Source organism: Schistocerca nitens, chromosome 4 (assembly GCF_023898315.1).
Source record: "Schistocerca nitens isolate TAMUIC-IGC-003100 chromosome 4, iqSchNite1.1, whole genome shotgun sequence".
Classification (NCBI taxonomy): Eukaryota; Metazoa; Arthropoda; class Insecta; order Orthoptera; family Acrididae; genus Schistocerca; species Schistocerca nitens.
Window position 1 is genome coordinate 891,292,048 of NC_064617.1, and position 19,462 is coordinate 891,311,509.

Sequence of the window (19,462 nt, forward strand, 5' to 3'; positions counted from 1 at the left end):
AGGACGGTCAGAAATCAGTGATAGATCTACATCTACATCCATACTCCGCAAGCCACCTGACGGTGTGTGGCGGAGGGTACCTTGAGTACCTCTATCGGTTCTCCCAGTCTCGTATTGTTCGTGGAAAGAAAGATTGTCGGTATGCCTCTGTGTGGGCTCTAATCTCTCTGATTTTATCCTCATGGACTCTTAGTGAGATATACGTAGGAGGGACCAATATACTGCTTGACTTCTCGGTGAAGGTATGTTCTCGAAACTTCAACAAAAGCCTGTACAGAGCTACTGAGCGTCTCTCCTGCAGAGTCTTCCACTGGAGTTTATCTATCATATCCGTAGTGCTTTCGTGATTGCGAAATGATCCTGTAACGAAGTGCGCTGCTCTCCGTTGGATCTTCTCTCTCTCTTCTACCAACCCTATCTGGTACAGATCACACACCGGTGAGCAGTATTCAAGCATTGGGCGAACAAGTGTACTGTAACCTACTTCATTTGTTTTCGGACTGCATTTCCTTAGGATTCTTCCAATGAATCTCAGTCTGGCATCTGCTTTACCGACGATTAATTTTATTTGGTCATTCCATTTTAAATCACTCCTAAAGCCTACTCCCAGATAATTTATGGAATTAACTGCTTCCAGTTGCTGACCTGCTATATTGTAGCTAAATGATAAAGGGTCTTTCTTTCTATGCATTCGCAGCACATTGCACTTGTCTACATTAAGATTCAATTGCCATTCCCTGCACCATGTGTCAATTCGTTGCAGATCCTCCTGTATTTTAGTACAATTTTCCATTGTTACGCCTCGATATACTAAAGCATCATCCGCAAAAAGCCTCAGTGAACTTCCGATGTTATCCACAAGGTCATATATATATATATATATATATATATATATATATATATATATATATATATATATATATATATATATATATATATATATTGTGAATAGCAATGGTCCTATGACACTCCCCTGCTGCACACCTGAAATAACTCTTACTTCGGAAGACTTCTCTCCATTCAGAATGACATGCTGCGTTCTGTTATCTAGGAACTCTTCAGTCCAATCACACAATGGTCTGATAGTTCATATGCTCGCACTTTGTTCATTAAACGACTGTGGGGAACTGTAATAAACGCCTTGCGGAAGTCAAGAAACACAGCATCTACCTGGGAACTCGTGTCTATGACCCTCTGAGTCTCGTGGACGAATAGCGCGAGCTGTGCTTCACACGATCGTCTTTTTCGAAACCCATGCTGATTCCTACAGAGTAGACTTCTAGTCTCCAGAAAAGTCATTATAGTCGAACATAATATGTGTTCCAAAATTCTACAACTGATCGACGTTAGAGATATAGGTCTATAGTTCTGCACATCTGTCCGACGTCCCTTCTTGAAAACGGGAATGACCTGTGCCCTTTTCCAATCTTTTGGAACACTACGCTCTTCTAGAGACCTACGGTACACCGCTGCAAGAAGGGGGGCAAGTTCTTTCGCGTACTCTGTGTGGAATCGAACTGGTATCCCATCAGGTCCAGCGGCCTTTCCTCTTAATTATTTTTCTATCCCTAGTCGTGTTAGTGTTTATATTGACACGGTCTAACATCCAAACTGGTGATTGTCAAGTACGCTGTGAGTTTCTAACCAGATACGCGAACTTCCTCGTGTACAGGGAGGATGCCCTCACGCTGGCCTCCGCTGGGCCTCCAGCTGCTGGTGCTGGTTTCACTGTCCTCTGCGGGCGCCGCCATCAGGTGCCCGGAGGCTTGCCGCTGCGGCCAATCTCGCACGCGCACCGCCGCCGACTGCTCCAGCTCGTCGCTGAGCAGCGCCCCGGCCGGCCTGGACTCTGCCACCACCATCCTGGACCTGTCCTACAACCGGCTGGCGGTGCTGCGCAACGGCTCCCTCAGTCGGGTGTCCTCCAGCCTCCAGAAGCTGGTGCTACTGGAGAACGTCATAGCCGAGGTCGAGTCGGGGGCCTTCCAGGGTTTCTCGCAGCTGTGGTGGCTCAGCCTGGAGAACAATGCCCTGCGCAGCCTGCACCCGTATACGTTTTCGGGCGCACCGAAGCTGTGGAAGCTGATCCTCAGTGGGAACCGTCTGCACCTCCCACTGGATGGTGAGCGACATCTCTGCTTTGATTACAGATTTGGTAAATCTTGTTGCACATTGAAAACATCACTGTTTTATGGCATTTGGATTCAGCCTGTTTATACAAACCGCATAATATTTTATCTGATCAAAAGTATTTGGCCGTTACATCTACATGGATACTCCGCAAATCACATTTAAGTGTCTGGCTGAGGGTTCATCGAACCATCTTCACAATTCTGTATTATTCCAATCTCGTATAGGGAGCGGGAAGAATGAACACCTCTATCTTTCCGTACGAGCTCTGATTTTCCTTATTTTATCGTGGTGATCGTTCCTCCTTATGTAGGTCGGTGTCAACAAAATATTTTCGCATTCGGAGGAGAAAGTTGGTGAATTTCGTGAGAAGATTCCGTCCCAACGAAAAACGCTTTTCTTTTAATGATTTCCAGCCCAAATCCTGTATCATTTCTGTGACACTCTTTCCGGGTCTAGTGAAGGAGGGGATACAACCCGTCGGCTTTGACCAATGACGTCAGAATTGGCCAGAGAGCATTTATTACACAGACGAAAGAGCTGACAAGACTGTTCAGAAACAAAGGAATACGAGAGACGAAAAATATAGCTGACATACATCAATGCAAGTAGTATTTTCACGTTAAGGATATCGCGTGTTTGTATCGTATTATTTCTGTGGAAAATTAAGGGGAAGAATGGATGGAAATATTGGTAGCATAGAATACCTCTCGTCACATATATATGGGTTGTATCTCGAACCTCATTCGAACTGTATTAGTTAACTGAGTACGGGATACAAGTTTAGTGTATGTCGATTTCTTCGTTTTCGTTAGTATTAATATCCTGTTGTTCAGTTGAACTATATAGGTCAACTGAAGCACGGGATACAAATTTTACATGTGTTGTTTCTATCGTTTCCGCTACCACTAATAATCTGTTCTTACGTAGATAGTAGCAGTACCTGTGTCAGAAGGAGCTATGTGTATAATACAGGGTGATTCAAAAAGAATACCACAACTTTAAAAATGTGTATTTAATGAAAGAAACATAATATAACCTTCTGTTATACATCATTACAAAGAGTATTTAAAAAGGTTTTTTTTCACTCAAAAACAAGTTCAGAGCTGTTCAATATGGCCCCCTCCAGACACACAAGCAATATCAACACGATACTCCAACTCGTTCCACACTCTCTGTAGCATATCAGGCGTAACAGTTTGGATAGCTGCTGTTATTTCTCGTTTCAAATCATCAATGGTGGCTGGGAGAGGTGGCCGAAACACCATATCCTTAACATACCCCCATAAGAAAAAATCGCAGGGGGTAAGATCAGGGCTTCTTGGAGGCCAGTGATGAAGTGCTCTGTCACGGGCTGCCTGGCGGCCGATCCATCGCCTCGGGTAGTTGACGTTCAGGTTTCATAACTAACCTTTTTCGTAGGACTCTCCATACAGTTGATTGTGGAATTTGCAACTCTCTGCTAGCTCTGCGAGTCGATTTTCCTGGGCTGCGAACAAATGCTTGCTGGATGCGTGCTACATTTTCATCACTCGTTCTCGGCAATCCAGAACTTTTCCCTTTGCACAAACACCCATTCTCTGTAAACTGTTTATACCAACGTTTAATACACCACCTATCAGGAGGTTTAACACCATACTTCGTTCGAAATGCACGCTGAACAACTGTCGTCGATTCACTTCTGCCGTACTCAATAACACAAAAAGCTTTCTGTTGAGCGGTCGCCATCTTAGCATCAACTGACGCTGACGCCTAGTCAACAGCGCCTCAAGCGAACAAATGTACAACTAAATGAAACTTTATAGCTCCCTTAATTCGCCGACAGATAGTGCTTAGCTCTGCCTTTTGTGGTTGCAGAGTTTTAAATTCCTAAAGTTGTGGTATTCTTTTTGAATCACCCTGTATTTGTATCCCATACTTCAGTTGACCTATGCATATGTACACTGTTAACGAAAACGTGGAAATGGACGTACATTACATTTGCAACCTGTACCTCAGTTGAACTACGCGAAGAGGCAATAAGACGACACATATACAATTTGTATCCTGAACTTCACTATGAGGTACAGTTTTTTTTTTTCGCCTTTGAAGCTAATAGTATCGACTGAAAGTTATAGTTTCCATCACAGCAGTGACAATAGTATCCCATTCTTTAGTTGAGCTATAAGGATACCTCAACCACCAACAGCACGTGATTTTCATAATGTCTCTCAAGGCGAGCTTAGATTTTTCGAACCACGTCCCTCGTCTAATGGATTGCCACAACCGATCTTTGATGCAGCGCCATACGAGTAAGTCCTGAGTATGGCGCATGTACACTGGTGAGGCGCATATATTCTCCGCACTCACGACATCGAACATACTCGGCAACGAGACCACATACACTCCTGGAAATGGAAAAAAGAACACATTGACACCGGTGTGTCAGACCCACCATACTTGCTCCGGACACTGCGAGAGGGCTGCACAAGCAATGATCACACGCACGGCACAGCGGACACACCAGGAACCGCGGTGTTGGCCGTCGAATGGCGCTAGCTGCGCAGCATTTGTGCACCGCCGCCGTCAGTGTCAGCCAGTTTGCCGTGGCATACGGAGCTCCATCGCAGTCCTTAACACTGGTAGCATGCCGCGACAGCGTGGACGTGAACCGTATGTGCAGTTGACGGACTTTGAGCGAGGGCGTATAGTGGGCATGCGGGAGGCCGGGTGGACGTACCGCCGAATTGCTCAACACGTGGGGCGTGAGGTCTCCACAGTACATCGATGTTGTCGCCAGTGGTCGGCGGAAGGTGCACGTGCCCGTCGACCTGGGACCGGACCGCAGCGACGCACGGATGCACGCCAAGACCGTAGGATCCTACGCAGTGCCGTAGGGGACCGCACCGCCACTTCCCAGCAAATTAGGGACACTGTTGCTCCTGGGGTATCGGCGAGGACCATTCGCAACCGTCTCCATGAAGCTGGGCTACGGTCCCGCACACCGTTAGGCCGTCTTCCGCTCACGCCCCAACATCGTGCAGCCCGCCTCCAGTGGTGTCGCGACAGGCGTGAATGGAGGGACGAATGGAGACGTGTCGTCTTCAGCGATGAGAGTCGCTTCTGCCTTGGTGCCAATGATGGTCGTATGCGTGTTTGGCGCCGTGCAGGTGAGCGCCACAATCAGGACTGCATACGACCGAGGCACACAGGGCCAACACCCGGCATCATGGTGTGGGGAGCGATCTCCTACACTGGCCGTACACCACTGGTGATCGTCGAGGGGACACTGAATAGTGCACGGTACATCTAAACCGTCATCGAACCCATCGTTCTACCATTCCTAGACCGGCAAGGGAACTTGCTGTTCCAACAGGACAATGCACGTCCGCATGTATCCCGTGCCACCCAACGTGCTCTAGAAGGTGTAAGTCAACTACCCTGGCCAGCAAGATCTCCGGATCTGTCCCCCATTGAGCATGTTTGGGACTGGATGAAGCGTCGTCTCACGCGGTCTGCACGTCCAGCACGAACGCTGGTCCAACTGAGGCGCCAGGTGGAAATGGCATGGCAAGCCGTTCCACAGGACTACATCCAGCATCTCTACGATCGTCTCCATGGGAGAATAGCAGCCTGCATTGCTGCGAAAGGTGGATATACACTGTACTAGTGCCGACATTGTGCATGCTCTGTTGCCTGTGTCTATGTGCCTGTGGTTCTGTCAGTGTGATCATGTGATGTATCTGACCCCAGGAATGTGTCAATAAAGTTTCCCCTTCCTGGGACAATGAATTCACGGTGTTCTTATTTCAATTTCCAGGAGTGTATTTGGAAAAAACAAATCGTGGCCAACATGTCTACGCCCATAGCCTCTCTCAAATCATCCAGGATCATCGGAACAGATAAAGCCATGTGCTGTTTGAGGCTTTCCCGACGCTGCATCTGCTTGATAGGTTCACGGGAATTACGCCGGATAATATTGTAGAAACCGCACAATATTTCAGCGAGACAACTGCCCGCCATCTTCAGGTGCTACTGTCGCGTCGCTGAGAAGCTCGATATGCTGGCTTTCTAGATCAGCGCAGGCGCCAGCGGGGCATAACGTCATCGAAGACCAATCGTAGATAGCGTCGAATACCTGAGCCCTCTGCTGGAGAAACGGGTCGCGGTCTGCGGAAGCGCGCCGCGGCGCGGGAAATGCGGCCGGGAGCGACGGACCCCGTTCGCGAGCGCGAGGTTTTGACGCGCGATTTAAGCATCTGCGCTAAGACTTCCCATCTGCGTTGACTCGGTGCGGTTGCTAATCTGTAGCTGACGACTCCTTAGTGTCGCCAAGGCTGGCTCCCAGGCTTTGCTCAGGTGAAACCCCGTGTCTCTGTTTATCAGGTCACTGTTTATACGTATTTCGACCGCCTCTTTGATGATGGAGTCCCAGTATGTGGAAGTATGCGAGAGGATCTTGGTTTCTTCATAATTCATGCCGTGTCCCGTGTCAAGGCAATGTTCAGCAACCGCAGATTTCTCTGGCTGACCCAACCTCGTGTGACGTTTATGTTCGTCGCATCTGTCTTTAACCGTACGACACGTCTGGCCAATATACGATTTCCCACATTGGCAAGGGATTTTGTATATTCCTGGTCTCCTCAGGCCGAGGTTGTCTTTAACAGAGCCCAGCATTGATTGCACTTTTGCTGGAGGCCGTAAAACACATTTAATCCGGTATTTATTGAAAATTCTGCCCATCTTAAAAGACACGCCACCGACATACGGTAGAATAACCAACCCCGTGGTTTTTTTCTGCTTCTTCAGGCTGTTCTTGAGGTTTGGAGCGTGCTGGTCGAAATGTATTCCGGATTTGATTCTCGGAGTACCCGTTCTGGGCAAACACAGAGCGGAGATGGCTGAGCTCTGCCGATAAGCTGTCCTGATCTGAGATGGCTGTAGCGGCTAGAGTCTAGCCCTATGCACTAGCGTCCGTAATACACCGCTGCGCTGTGAGGGATGATGACAGCTCGTAGCTTGTAAATACAAGTCTGTGTGCGTAGGCTCCCGGAACACACTGTGACCCAAGGAGCCGTCTCCTTTTCTACGAACCAAAACATCCAGAAACGGGAGCTCACCATCTTCTTCTACCTCCATGGTAAAATAGATGCTTGGATGGAGGAAGTTCAAATGTTAAGAAGGAAGCGTTGCTGTCCCATGAGGCCATACCACAAACGTATCATCTACATATCTCCAAAAACATTTGGGTTTCAGAACCGCCGTCTGAAGTGCTTTGTCCTCGAAATCTTCCATAAAAATATTTGCTACTATGGGAGACAGAGGGCTACCCATAACAACACCGTCAGTCTGCTCAAAATACTGGTCGTTAAATAAAAAGTAAGTCGAGGTAAGCACGTGTTTGAAAAGGTGTAATACGTCCTCCTCCAGCTTATTACAACTTATAGGAGCTAAGCTCTTCAGACGGCGGTTATGAATCCCAAATGTTTTTGGAGATATGTAGATGATACGTTTGTGGTATGGCCGCATGGGACAGCAACGCTTCCTTCTTTCCTGGAACATCTGAACTCCCTCCATCCAACCATCTGTTTTACCATGGAGGCAGAAAAAGATGGTGAGCTCCCGTTTCTGGATGTTTTGGTTCGTAGAAAAGGAGACGGCTCCTTGGGTCACAGTGAATTTGATGTTGGGGTGTATGGAGTTTAGATGTACATGTAGAACTTCGAGGAGGAAGCCCTGTCGTCATCCGAATGGAAACCTACTTGCTTTTTCCGTTACGTGGACGACACGACGTTGTCTGGCCACATGGTATGGATAAACTCCTTGACTTCCTTACACATCTAAACTCCATACACCCCAACATCAAATTCACTATGGCGACTGAAACGGAGGGTAAATTACCTTTCCTTGACGTCTTGGTCAAGAGAAGGGCTGACGGCACCCTAGGTCATGGGGTGTATCGGAAGATAACGCATACTGATCTGTATTTGCACGCAGACAGCTGTCACCACCCTTCACATAGGAATGGGGTACTTAAAACTCTAGTACATAGGGCGCGCACTATCTCTGACGCAGAGAGCCTACCCCAGGAATTGGAACATCTGAGAACTGTATTTCGAAAAAATGGGTACTCAGAGTGGCAGATTCACCGTGCTCTCCGCCCAACCACTACAGCACAACCTGTGGAGATGGATGAAATCACGAGGGAGGAGGTAGGCACTGCGTTTATTCCATATACAGGCGCACTCTCGGGGGAAATCGCCCGCATTTTGAAGAAACACCGAGTCGGAACTGTGTTTTGTCCTCCGAATAAAACTCGTGCACTGGTGGGGAGCGCCAAAGATGACCTCGGTTTGAGGAAGGCCGGCGTGTACCAGATTCCGTGTCAATGTGGCAATTCGTATATTGGTCAGACGATGCGTACCGTCGAGGATCGATGCCGTGAACACCAGAGGCACACTCGACTGATGTATCCGAGCAAGTCGGCAGTCGCTGAACATTGTTTGTCGGAAAATCACGCTATGGAGTATGAACGCTCGAGGATTCTGGTACAGACGTCGAGATACTGGGACAGCGTTGTTAGAGAGGCCATCGAAATTCGCACCAATGACGTCCTCATAAACCGTGACTGTGGCTTGGGAACCAGCGATTGGGTTGGTTGGTTGTTTGGGGAAGGAGACCAGACAGCGTGGTCATCGGTCTCATCGGATTAGGGAAGGAAGTCGGCCGTGCCCTTTCAGAGGAACCATCCCGGCATTTGCCTGGAGTGATTTAGGGAAATCACGGAAAACCTAAATCAGGATGGCCGGACGCGGGATTGAGCGATTGGGTTAATCAAGAGTAAATCGAGCAAACGTATAGTTGTGACGACCACGGCGGACAGAGCCATCACACCGACGTCATCTCAGACGCCGTCACAATCTGTTCCACCGCGCGACCGTGGCGCGGGGCGCGGACGGCGGAAGGAGCGCGCCGCGGGCGGAGGGTATTTAAATCGGCCGCCACCGCGTCCGAACCCACTTCCCGCTGAGCAGCCATAGCGTACGGATCTCCGTGCCGGCACGTTCACAGGAGCTCAGTCCGTCAGTTCACCTGATGATGGCGACATGTATGATCGCCGAAATATTGTGCCCGTTGGACACTGTACACCGGCAGTACACCCGTGGATATTTTGATTATCAAATACGCCGGGAGAAACTCAAGAATCACGTTAACAATCATAGTTGCGTGTGACGAAGTACTTAAAATCAGCAACCAATAAAAGATATAATCGTAATTAAACGTGTAAGGCGAAGGTAGCAATTGCCTCAGAATTTGTGTGTTAATAGAAAATTCACATCAGTTTGTATATCGCAACCTTTGTGACCTATAATAATAGAAAAACTTTCAATCATCAACTATTCCGTCCCAGAACAGCTGCACTCGGTTGAAATACCCCCGAAACCACAGCAGAAAAACCGATGGCCTTTCATCCATTAAGCACACGGTCATATAATCATAATAATTAACTGTTTGGCGGCTTCGGTAAATCACATAAAACCAAATAAAGGATATAACGGGGGTGTTTCTAACGACATCGACATTACGCTGTTTCTAATTCGGCAAAAAAAAGTAGATCATCGGATTTCAAACTGTTAGACTATCGACGTATTAGCACTGCTCATGGATGTTCCTGTTTCAGATATCATTCAAAACGGATAAAATGGCTCTGAGCACTGTAGGACTTAACATCTGAGGTCATCAGTCCCCTAGAACTTAGAACTACTTAAACCTAACTAACCTAAGGACATCACACACATCCATGCCCGAGGCAGAATTCGAACCTGAGACCGTAGCGGTCGCGCGGTTCCAGACTGAAGCGCCTAGAACCGTTCGGCCACACTGGCCGGCTCAGATATCATTCTTGTAGCTTATGTGATGATAGCAGCATATTCTTTCTGAAGTACTTGTGCAGCGTTTTCTGCCTTCCGGAATGTCCTGAAACAAATTTTTAAGATCTACGATCTAATAATGTCACAAGCATATTAGCAGTCAATGTGTTAAATGGTTTCATTCTTTTATTCACTAATTTAATCAAGGAATCCAGAACACTTCGTCCTTCATTAGTTTTTAAGGTGCTTTACTAGTCTGAAAACTTTGCAGCAATACCTCGTATAAGAAGTATAATTTTGGAAGCAGTGATATATGATTTCCCTGAGATTGTTGTTGTTGCTAGTTCAAAAGGTTCAAGAAGATCTATTTTCTCCTGTATAGCCAAGTAATTTTCTGCTCTGAGGGTAGGCAGTGCTTTTGAACTTTCACTGATCGCAATATCAAGCTCACTTCGTACGTCCAAAATTCTTTTGAGCTGTCCCATCGAGTCGGCACCTCTTGTCCCCCTCTCAGTTCCTTTTTGTTTGCTCTTTTTTGAACATTGCGCAGATTGTCACTGGCTAGTGTAGAGTTATGAAAGAAACTCACAAATGGACTTTGTTTTCAAAGAAATTTTGGAAAATATTTCTGCTTTGAAACGATCTTGTACTGTTAAACTGATACAGTGGGCAAAGCAGGGTGAGTTTAGAATCCTTAAGATTTAGACAGCTCTTTCGTAACTGCAGCGTTGTCTGTAACCACTGCTATTGTCTTATCACGGATATTGTATTCTAATAAGATTTGATTGCTGACCTGAAAAAAATTTAATGGTTAAGTAACCTGCCAGTATCTCCGAAATTTTGTGTAATATTGTCAAAAAATTTCTTTTTTCAACGTTTTGTTATCTGAAAAATTGCTTTCGTATACAGGGTGGTCCATTAATAGTGACGGGGCCAAATATTTCACGAACTAGGCATCAAACGAAAAAACTACAAAGAACGAAACTCGTCTAGCTTGAAGGGGGAAACCAGATGGCGCTATGGTTGGCCCGCCAGATGGCGCTGCCATAGGTCAAACGGATATCAACTGCGTTTTTTTAAATAGGAACTCCCATTTTTATTACTTATTCGTGTAGTACGTAAAGAAATATGAATGTTTTAGTTGGACCACTCTTTTCGCTTTGTGATAGATGGCGCTGTAATAGTCACAAACGCGTAAGTACGTGGTCTCACGTAACATTCTGCCAGTGCGGACGGTATTTGCTTCGTGATACATTACCCATGATAAAATGGACCGTTTACCAATTGCGGAAAAGGTCGATATTGTGTTGATGTATGGCAATTGTGATCAAAATGCCCAACGGGAGTGTGCTATGTATGCTGCTCGGTATCCTGGACGACATCATCCAAGAGCCCCGACCGTTCGCCGGATAGTTACATTAATTAAGGAAACAGGAATTGCATGGCGACGACTTTGAACATCGTGTACAGTTCTGCCACTGGGCACAAGAGAAATTACGGGACGAGGACAGATTTTTTGCACGCGTTCTACTTAGCGACGAAGCGTCATTCACCAACAGCGGTAACGTAAACCGGCATAATATGCACTATTGGGCAACGGAAAAACCACATTGGCTGCGACAAGTGGAACATCAGAGACCTTGGCGGGTTAATGTATGGTGCGGCATTATGGGAGGAAGGATAATTGGCCCCCAGTACATTGATGGCAATCTAAATGGTACAATGTATGCTGATTTCCTACGTAACGTTCTACCGATGTTAATACAAGATGTTTCACTGCATGACAGAATGCCGATGTACTTCCAACATGATGGATGTCCGACACTTAGCTCGCGTACGGTTGAAGCAGTATTGAGTACCATATTTCATGAAAGGTGGATTGATCGTCGAAGCACCATACCAATGCCCGCACTTTCACCGGATCTGACATCCCCGGATTTCTTTCTGTGGGGAAAGTTGAAGGATATTTGCTATCGTGATCTACCGACAACGCCTGACAATATGCGTCAGTGCATTGTCAATGCATGTGCGAACATTACGGAAGGCGAACTACTCGCTGTTGAGAGGAATGTCGTTACACCTATTGCCAAATGCATTGAGGTTGACGGACATCATTTTGAGCATTTATTGCATTAATGTGGTTCAAATGGTTCAAATGGCTATGAGCACTATGCGACTTAACTTCTGAGGTCATCAGTCGCCTAGAACTTAGAACTAATTAAACCTAACGAACCTAAGGACATCACACACATCCATGCCCGAGGCAGGATTCGAACCTGCGACCGTAGCGGTCGCTCAGCTCCAGACTTTAGCGCCTAGAACCGCACGGCCACTCCGGCCGGCCATTAATGTGATATTTACAGGTAATCACGCGGTAACAGCATGCGTTCTCAGAAATGATAAATTCACAAAGGTACATGTATCACATTGGAACAACCGAAATAAAATGTTCAAACGTACCTACGTTCTGCATTTTAATTTAAAAAACCTACCTGTTACCAACTATTCGTCTAATATTGTGAGCCACATGTTTGTGACTATTACAGCGCCATCTATCACAAAGCGAGAAAAGTGGTCCAACTAAAACATTCATATTTCTTTACGTATACACGAATATTTAATAAAAAATGAGGGTTCCTATTTTAAAAAAAGGCAGTTGATATCCGTTTGACCTATGGCAGCGCCATCTAGCGGGCCAACCATAGCGCCATCTGGTTTCCCCCTTCAAGCTAGACAAGTTTCGTTCTTTGTAGTTTTTTCGTTTGACCCTTATTTCGTGAGATATTTGACCCGGTCACGATCAAAGGACCACCCTGTATATAAAAATAATTCTCATAAAAATTGGGCGAATGTATTTATTGTCGGTGTTGCGTTGAGCTTCAGCGTCTTAGAAGCGCGGGGAAAGGAGGAAGAGGAATAAGAAGAAGGTCACAATAAGGAATAGGGGTGCGAGAGGGGAAGTGTTTACTGGTCTGCCATGCAGTGCTGCTACCTTAGGTGTACATGCATGCTGATGAACTGAAGCAGATACAGTACAAACTGCACATGCGAATAATAAGACTGAAACTGCGTTGAAGAGATCAAGGGTGGCTTCTTCATTCATGTTTTTTCTCAGTTGAGTTCACGGTAGCTCAGCGTGTTCGGTCAGAGGGTTAGCAGCCCTCTGTAATAAAAAAACTGAGTTAATCGATCAACAACGAACCTAAACGGCTGTCTTACGACGTCCGCCCCGAGCAGATGCAACGAACAAAAGCGAACAAAACGAGATTACGAGATCTAAAAATTAAAAAAAAAAAAAAAAAAGTAAAGTGGAGCAGTGGTTAGCACACTGGAATCGCATTCGGGAGGACGACGGTTCAATCCCGCGTCCGGTCATCCTGTTTTAGGCTTTCCGTGATTTCCCTAAATCGCTCCAGGCAAATGCCGGGATGGTTCCTCTGAAAGGCCACGGCCGACTTCCTTCCACGTCCTTCCCTAATCCGATGAGACCGATGACCTCGATGTTTGGTCTCTTCCTCCAAACAACCCAACCCAACTCAGTACAAAACAAAAGGGCTATGACTCTACTGCAGTGCTACAGCTGCTGCATCGCTGAGGTCGGCAGCACGTGTGATCTTCGTGCAGTCGACATAAAGTGTGTAGCTTGTAGAAGTTTTGTTGGGTGTTTCACCTTCTTTCAGTGCAAGCGCGCGGAATGGTATAAAGAGCACATTACGGTATTAATGAAGCATAAGGAAAGGTGTGGCGAGAGACAGCAGTGCTGGCACCTTCACCCATCATACCGACGTATTCCTATAATAAACCCCCGCCGCTCAAAGTTTGCACGTGACAGAGCATGACAGATAACTTTTCGTCGGCTTCACTGTAGTGGCGATTCAGCAGCTTCCATTACACAACAGCTAGAGTTTTCCATTACCATTGTTTACAACTTGCCAGGGTTAGCTCTTTTTGGTAAATATATGCGTTAATATTGACGCTGTTTTATAAGCCCCGAAAGTTTTAATTCTGTTCCGATTCGCTATAACAATGGAAGCACTTCCGCATAAATCGCCACAAGAGCGAGTTGTTTATATACTCGGAAGTCAGCATCACAATAATTGTAACGCCACTGCCAGCTGATTTTGCTAAGCTGTATTAATTTTAGTTCATGCGGTGTTTAGGTTCGTGTTCGTTTCTCACTTGTTAGCCTGCTATCGCACAAACTCACAAGAGAAAACTTTGGGCGCGGAAGTAACGACGTTTTGAGAAAGCGCATTATAGAGTCATCTATGTTCAAATGTGTTGCTTATATGTAGTAATGAATAGGAAAATATATTAAGCCTGTAGTAGCGCGGTTATTCAATGATTTCTTACAGTTGGCAGTGTCCGTAAACAGAACATAAATGACACGATGGTTTCAGGTTTCTATCGACAACAGGGGTGAGGGTAAGTGTGGGGCCGGCCGATGATGGGAGGTCTCAAACTGCCAAGAAATACCTTACAAGTTAGCCGATGATGGGAGGTCTCAAACTGCCAAGAAATACCTTACAAGTTAGCCGATGATGGGAGGTCTCAAACTGCCAAGAAATACCTTACAAGTTACGCCGGGGTGACTTACACCGGCATGTACCAATCACAAGAATGAAACGAAACTCAGTACGACACTGACGCGTTAAAGAAAGAAACATTTTAGAAAAATGTTAGTTACATGTGCACAGATTCTGCGTTGCAGTTTTTGTCAGTTTTAATATGGTCGAAACTAATTTTTCGTCTATAATAAAATGGTGGCAACGGCCTTGCCGCAGTGGCTACACCGGTTCCCGTGAGATCACCGAAGTTAAGCGCTGTCGGGCGTGGCCGGCGCTTGGATGGGTCACCATCCCGCCGCCACGTGCTGTTGCCATTTTTCGGGGTGCACTCAGCCTCGTGATGCCAATTGAGGAGCTACTCGACCGATTAGTAGCGGCTTCGGTCAAAGAATACCGTCCTAACGGTCGGGAGTGCGGTGTGCTGACCACACGCCCCTCCTTATCCGCATCCTCCTCGGAAGATGACACGGCGGCCGGACGGTCCCGGAAGGGCCACTTGTGGCCTAGAGACGGAGCTTTAAAAAAAAAAAAAAATAATAAAATGGTAAGTCAATGGCAGTATGCCTTCATTCGCGTTGATTCTCCACAAGTCCGTTGTAACGCTAAAAAATTTACATATTGTAAGCACTGAAAGACCTGAGTCGAAACAAGGCCCCGGGAGTAGACAACATTCCATTAGAACTACTGATGGCCTTGGGAGAGCCAGTCCTGACAAAACTCTACCATCTGGTGAGCAAGATGTATGAGACAGGCGAAATACCCTCAGACTTCAAGAAGAATATAATAATTCCGATCCCGAAGAAAGCAGGTGTTGACAGATGTGAAAATTACCGAACTATCAGCTTAATAAGTCACAGCTGCAAAATACTAACGCGAATTCTTTACAGACGAATGGAAAAACTGGTAGGCTCCGACCTCGGGGAAGATCAGTTTGGATTCCGTAGAAATATTGGAACACGTGAGGCAATACTAACCCTACGACTTATCTTAGAAGCTAGATTAAGGAAAGGCAAACCTACGTTTCTAGCATTTGTAGACTTAGAGAAAGCTTTTGACAATGTTGACTGGAATACTCTCTTTCAAATTCTAAAGGTGGCAGGGGTAAAATATAGGGAGCGAGAGGCTATTTACAATTTGTACAGAAACCAGATGGCAGTTATAAGAGTCGAGGGGCACGAAAGGGAAGCAGTGGTTGGGAAGGGAGTGAGACAGGGTTGTAGCCTCTCCCCGATGTTATTCAATCTGTATATTGAGCAAGCAGTAAAGGAAACAAAAGAAAAATTCGGAGTAGGTATTAAAATCCATGGAGAAGAAATAAAAACTTTTAGGTTCGCCGATGACATTGTAATTCTATCAGAGACAGCAAAGGACTTGGAAGAGCAGTTGAACGGAATGGACAGTGTCTTGAAAGGAGGATATAAGATGAACATCAACAAAAACAAAACGAGGATAATGGGATGTAGTCGAATTAAGTCGGGTGATGCTGAGGGAATTAGATTAGGAAATGAGACATTTAAAGTAGTAAAGGAGTTTTGCTATTTGGGGAGCAAAATAACTGATGATGGTCGAAGTAGAGAGGATATAAAATGTAGACTGGCAATGGCAAGGAAAGCGTTTCTGAAGAAGAGAAATTTGTTTACATCGAGTATAGATTTAAGCGTCAGGAAGTCGTTTCTGAAAGTATTTGTATGGAGTGTAGCCATGTATGGAAGTGAAACGTGGACGATAAATAGTTTGGACAAGAAGAGAATAGAAGCTTTCAAAATGTGGTGATACAGAAGAATGCTGAAGATTAGATGGGTAGATCACATAACTAATGATGAAGTATTGAATAGGATTGGGGAGAAGAGGAGTATGTGGCACAATTTGACAAAAAGAAGGGACCGGTTAGTAGGACATGTTCTGAGGCATCAAGGGATCACAAATTTAGCATTGGAGGGCAGCGTGTAGGGTAAAAATCGTAGAGGGAGAATAAGAGATGAATACACTAAGTAGATTCAGAAGGATGTGGGTTGCAGTAAGTACTGGGAGATGTAGAAGCTTGCACAGGATAGGGTAGCATGGAGAGGTGCATCGAACCAGTCTCAGGACTGAAGACCACAACAAGGGCTTCTTCTAATTTATTTTTAACTCTTCCTACAGTTTCGAGATCAGTAAACATTTAAGTGTGGTTTTATCTGGCAACTCATATCTGCTGTGTAAGGCATAAACAATTTTTTTCAAACCTTGATGGTCGGAAGATCTGTACGGCAGCATACCGATAGCAGTCATTTATGCATAAAGAGAATCAAGTTCTTTTTTTACTTTTGAAGTGGCATCGTATAACTGACTTCTGTTAAAATAATCTTTCATAGAGCTTCTCGATTCTTTTGGTTACACCTCTTGCACTTGGTCTAGCTCACAAGTCGATCCCTCACGTTTCAGTTCTATGAATTCCTAGTTTTTCACCATGCTTTCTTTGTAGTGGTCTCTTACATTAGTCCTATTCTCTGATAATGTTTATAGTCTTTAATGCAATGGTACAGTTTACTAACTATTATCGCCTACATTCCACACTTTCTTAAAAATTCCACACAGATGATTGATTTTTACGGTTCATTTTCATAATAATAACAAAAAACTCTATTTACTCATCTCTTACGTAAGCAAGATAATCCTGGAAGCGCGGAATTTCCTCAGCCAACAGAGACTACCGGTGGCGTGCGAAAAGCACTGATCGTTTCATGTCGTCTCCATTCGGAACACTTCTTCGCTGCTGTGCTCTTTGTCTCACTGCTGCCAATGACAGAGAGATTCGGCAGTTGTGGCACTATAGTTGCGTGATGAAGAATAATCGTGTTGTTGTGTGGCGTTTAAATAACGAAATGAGTGACGAAGAAGTCATTGTTGGCACATTGAAGTCACCTCCTACGATATCCCGTAGAGCTAGATGATTTTGGGGCAGACTCGAAAAATTGCAGAATGATGTAATCTCGAAAAAATGAAAAAAAAATAATAATAAAATTAATGTTGTGCTTCTCAACTGCGAAAGACCTACAGAGGACATTCACTAAGAGACGTCTACACCAAATCGTGACGCTAAACCGCCAACCATCAACGAAATAGTAGAAATTATCAAGACACTGAAAAACAATAGAGGCCCAGGAGAAGATGGAATTATTGCAGAACTATGGAAACTAAATGATGAAAGATTAACAGGAAAAATTCACAAAATCATATTAAACATTTGGGAAACAGAACAGATCCCATCTGAATGGAAATGCGCACTCATCCATCCACTCCACAAAAAAGGGGACAAAACTGAACCAAATAATTACAGGGGTATCTCACTCGTACCGGTCACATATAAAATCCTATCAAAAGTTCTCATGAATAGATTAGAAGAACAAGCTGACCCACAAATAGGAGAATACCAGGCTGGTTTTCGCAAGGGACGATCATGCATAGAGCAGATCTTGAATCTGAAAATGATTCTCCAGATGAGAAACACCCGAAACACAGTGGTTACTTTTGTAGATTTTAAAAAGGCCTACGACTCAATAGACAGAGTAGTGCTCTGCAAGACGCTGGAAGAATTCAGCATTGACAGAAAGACAAGAGCAATCATTCAGGAAACATTAACTGACACAGTCTCCAAGGTTAAATTTATGGGGGATATCTCGGAACCATTTGTAATGCAAACTGGAGTGCGACAGGGTGACGGACTTTCAGCATTACTCTTTAATATCATTCTTGAAAAAACCATCAGGACATGGGAAAAAGAAGTCAAAGGAATCCAAATTGGCATTAGAAAAGATAATATATTCAATGTGAAGTGTTTAGCTTTTGCAGATGACCTTGCAATCCTCACAAATAATAGAAAAGAAGCCACTAACGCCATAGAGAAGTTACACGAAATTGCACAAAGAACTGGCCAGCAAATCTCATATGAGAAAACCCAGTACATAGAAAGAGTGCCACAAGACAAATTGCCTATTGTGACAACCCATGGGAAAATCGTACAAGTACCACATTTTAAATACCTGGGAGAAATCATCCAGCCATCAGGGATCAACCTAACGGCCAATGAGGAAAGAATAAAAAAACTACAGAAAGCATATAAACCCACGTGGAACTATTATAACAAAAAGTCCATATCCATTAACGCAAAATTGAGGCACTACAACACTGTCGTACTTCCAGAGGCACTGTATGCATCTGAAACAACACAAATAGGTGGGCAAACTAAAATCAAAGAAATAGAGAAACAAGAAAGGAAAATTCTCAGGAAAATTTTTGGCCCGATACAAGAGCAAGGAATCTGGAAGAAGAGCCCAACATCAGAATTATATAAATACACAGACAAGATTACGGATACAATAAGGAAAAGAAGAATGCAGTTCTACGGACATATCCACAGGATGAATGAAAACAGAATTTCAAAGCAAATTCTTAAAGTCATCAACTCAGGCAGGGGAAAAACAAAATGGATAAAAGAAGTTGAAGAGGACCTCAGACAAGCACAAATAACAGTAAAAGATGCAGAAAATAGAACTGAATTCAGGAACATCATCAAAAAACATAAATTTGACACCACAACACAGAAGAGACCAGGATGCAAATGGACAGCGGAGCGAAAGAAACAACAGTGAACACATGAAGAAAATTTGGGATCAGAAAAAACATAAACAATCATCATAAAGGAATTCAAGTTCAAACGCTCTCTTAAATGGGAATAATCGAAAATAATAATAATAATGTTGTGCTTATTCGCCTGTTGCACAAGTTTCAAACAAGTGGAATCAGCATTAACGGGCAACAGCAGGAACACTTTAGGATACTCTTGGGGTTTTTGCCCGTGTCAGACAGAACATGCTCTAACAGTGTAACCTTTCTTTACATGTCAATGGAGGCATTTTTGAAAATCTACTGTAA

General features: G+C 44.8%; 1 protein-coding gene across 1 annotated transcript in view; it reads left to right on the forward strand.

Moving 5' to 3' along the window:
• The window catches only part of LOC126253434 (insulin-like growth factor-binding protein complex acid labile subunit), a 161,623-nt gene that overhangs the window by 59,470 nt on the left and 82,691 nt on the right, over positions 1-19,462 (forward strand). The window contains exon 2 of the mRNA XM_049954775.1: positions 1,673-2,122. Coding sequence (XP_049810732.1) covers positions 1,678-2,122 — 445 coding nt within the window. The 5' untranslated portion in view covers positions 1,673-1,677. The remainder of the gene's footprint in view (positions 1-1,672; positions 2,123-19,462) is intronic.